This window comes from Crocuta crocuta, unplaced genomic scaffold (genome assembly GCF_008692635.1).
Source record: "Crocuta crocuta isolate KB4526 unplaced genomic scaffold, BGI_CrCroc_1.0 scaffold234, whole genome shotgun sequence".
Classification (NCBI taxonomy): Eukaryota; Metazoa; Chordata; class Mammalia; order Carnivora; family Hyaenidae; genus Crocuta; species Crocuta crocuta.
Genome location: NW_027529647.1, coordinates 2,279,977 through 2,281,142, shown reverse-complemented (window position 1 = coordinate 2,281,142; position 1,166 = coordinate 2,279,977). Strand labels below are relative to the sequence as shown.

Below are 1,166 nucleotides of genomic sequence, written 5' to 3'. Positions count from 1 at the left end.
GGGGGGGAGGGGGGCAGGAGCTGAGAGGCGGGAAGTGGGCCCGGATCTAAATGGCTTAGTGACACTCCGTAGGGAGAGGGGCTCCCTGGCCAGCCTGAAGGCAGCACGGGGCGGGGGCTGAGGTCTGGGGTGGCTGAAGGAGGGTCCCCTCTCCCTCTCTGCATCTGGGGTCCTCGGAGGACCTGCCCATCACGGGCTAGAGGGGGCGGGGCGGGGATCACACATCTGCTTTATCTGCTCCTCCTGCGGTGCTGTCTCTGCACCCCAATATTCGTCCTACCTGAATCCAGGCCCATCGTGCTGGCATTCTCCAGGGAGGGGTCGGACGGGAGACCCGGGGGGCTCCCCTGGAGAGCCACGGAGAGGAGGGAGAGCAGGATGGCGGTGAGGGCCTGCGACATGCTGTGTCCCAGCCACTGCTTCCGGGCTGGCTCTTGGGGTCAGAGTCCTCAGACACCCAGGGGGAGAAGATTGCCACAGGCCAGCCCAAGCTCTGGGCTCGCCCTGGGGTGTGGCTGACTCCACGCCTTGTCCTCGGGACTTGGCTCCCACACTGCTCCTGGGCACAGGGTCCTTGGCCTCCTCCACACCTTCGACCAGACCCTCGGGACCTTCTCCCCTGCCCTGGCCTCACAGCACCAAGCACCCCACCGCTTATGGGGGACTTACTGTGTGCCGGCCAGTGTCAACCACGTCCGCGTTCCTCCTGACCGATTCCGCAGGCGCTATTACGCTCCCGCTCCGGTCTTACTCGAGACTCCCATGGTTTAATGACTCGCCCGAGGCCCTGGACAAAGTCAGCTAACTCTACTGTGCTCTGTGCGGTGTGCCTGGTCCCTGAGAGGAGGAGGGGCGGGAGAGGAACCGCAGACCCCAGCCCACACCCCACTCTGCCCCCCTCAGTTCTTTTTCACCCTCGGGGCTCTGAAGGGCCCGAGGTGGGGCCAAGATGCCTGGAAAGGGAGAGGGACCCGTGATTCACGAGGTGGAGCAGCTGGAAGAGACGGCCCTGACCGCATGCCCTTGCCCTGGCCTGGCCTCACCTCTGTAAAGCACCGTGGCCCGAGAATGCACAGCTGACCAGCCTGGGACACTGAGCAGGGAGGGATGCTGGAGACCTTTCCTGGATTCTTAAGTTTTCCCCTTTTCTGGAGAAGTACCCATGC

The 1,166-nt window shown here is 64.2% G+C and overlaps 2 protein-coding genes across 2 annotated transcripts in view; one reads left to right on the top strand and one right to left on the bottom strand.

Moving 5' to 3' along the window:
• Positions 1 to 401, bottom strand: part of LOC144230432 (serine protease 33-like) — a 4,787-nt gene extending 4,386 nt beyond the window's left edge. The window contains exon 1 of the mRNA XM_077762770.1: positions 281 to 401. Within this exon, the coding sequence (XP_077618896.1) occupies positions 281 to 401 (121 nt within the window). The remainder of the gene's footprint in view (positions 1 to 280) is intronic.
• Positions 402 to 949: 548 nt separating this feature from the next.
• LOC144230431 (polyserase-2-like) overlaps positions 950 to 1,166 on the top strand; it is an 18,913-nt gene continuing 18,696 nt past the window's right edge. Inside the window, 1 exon segment of the mRNA XM_077762769.1 lies at positions 950 to 1,047. Coding sequence (XP_077618895.1) covers positions 950 to 1,047 — 98 coding nt within the window.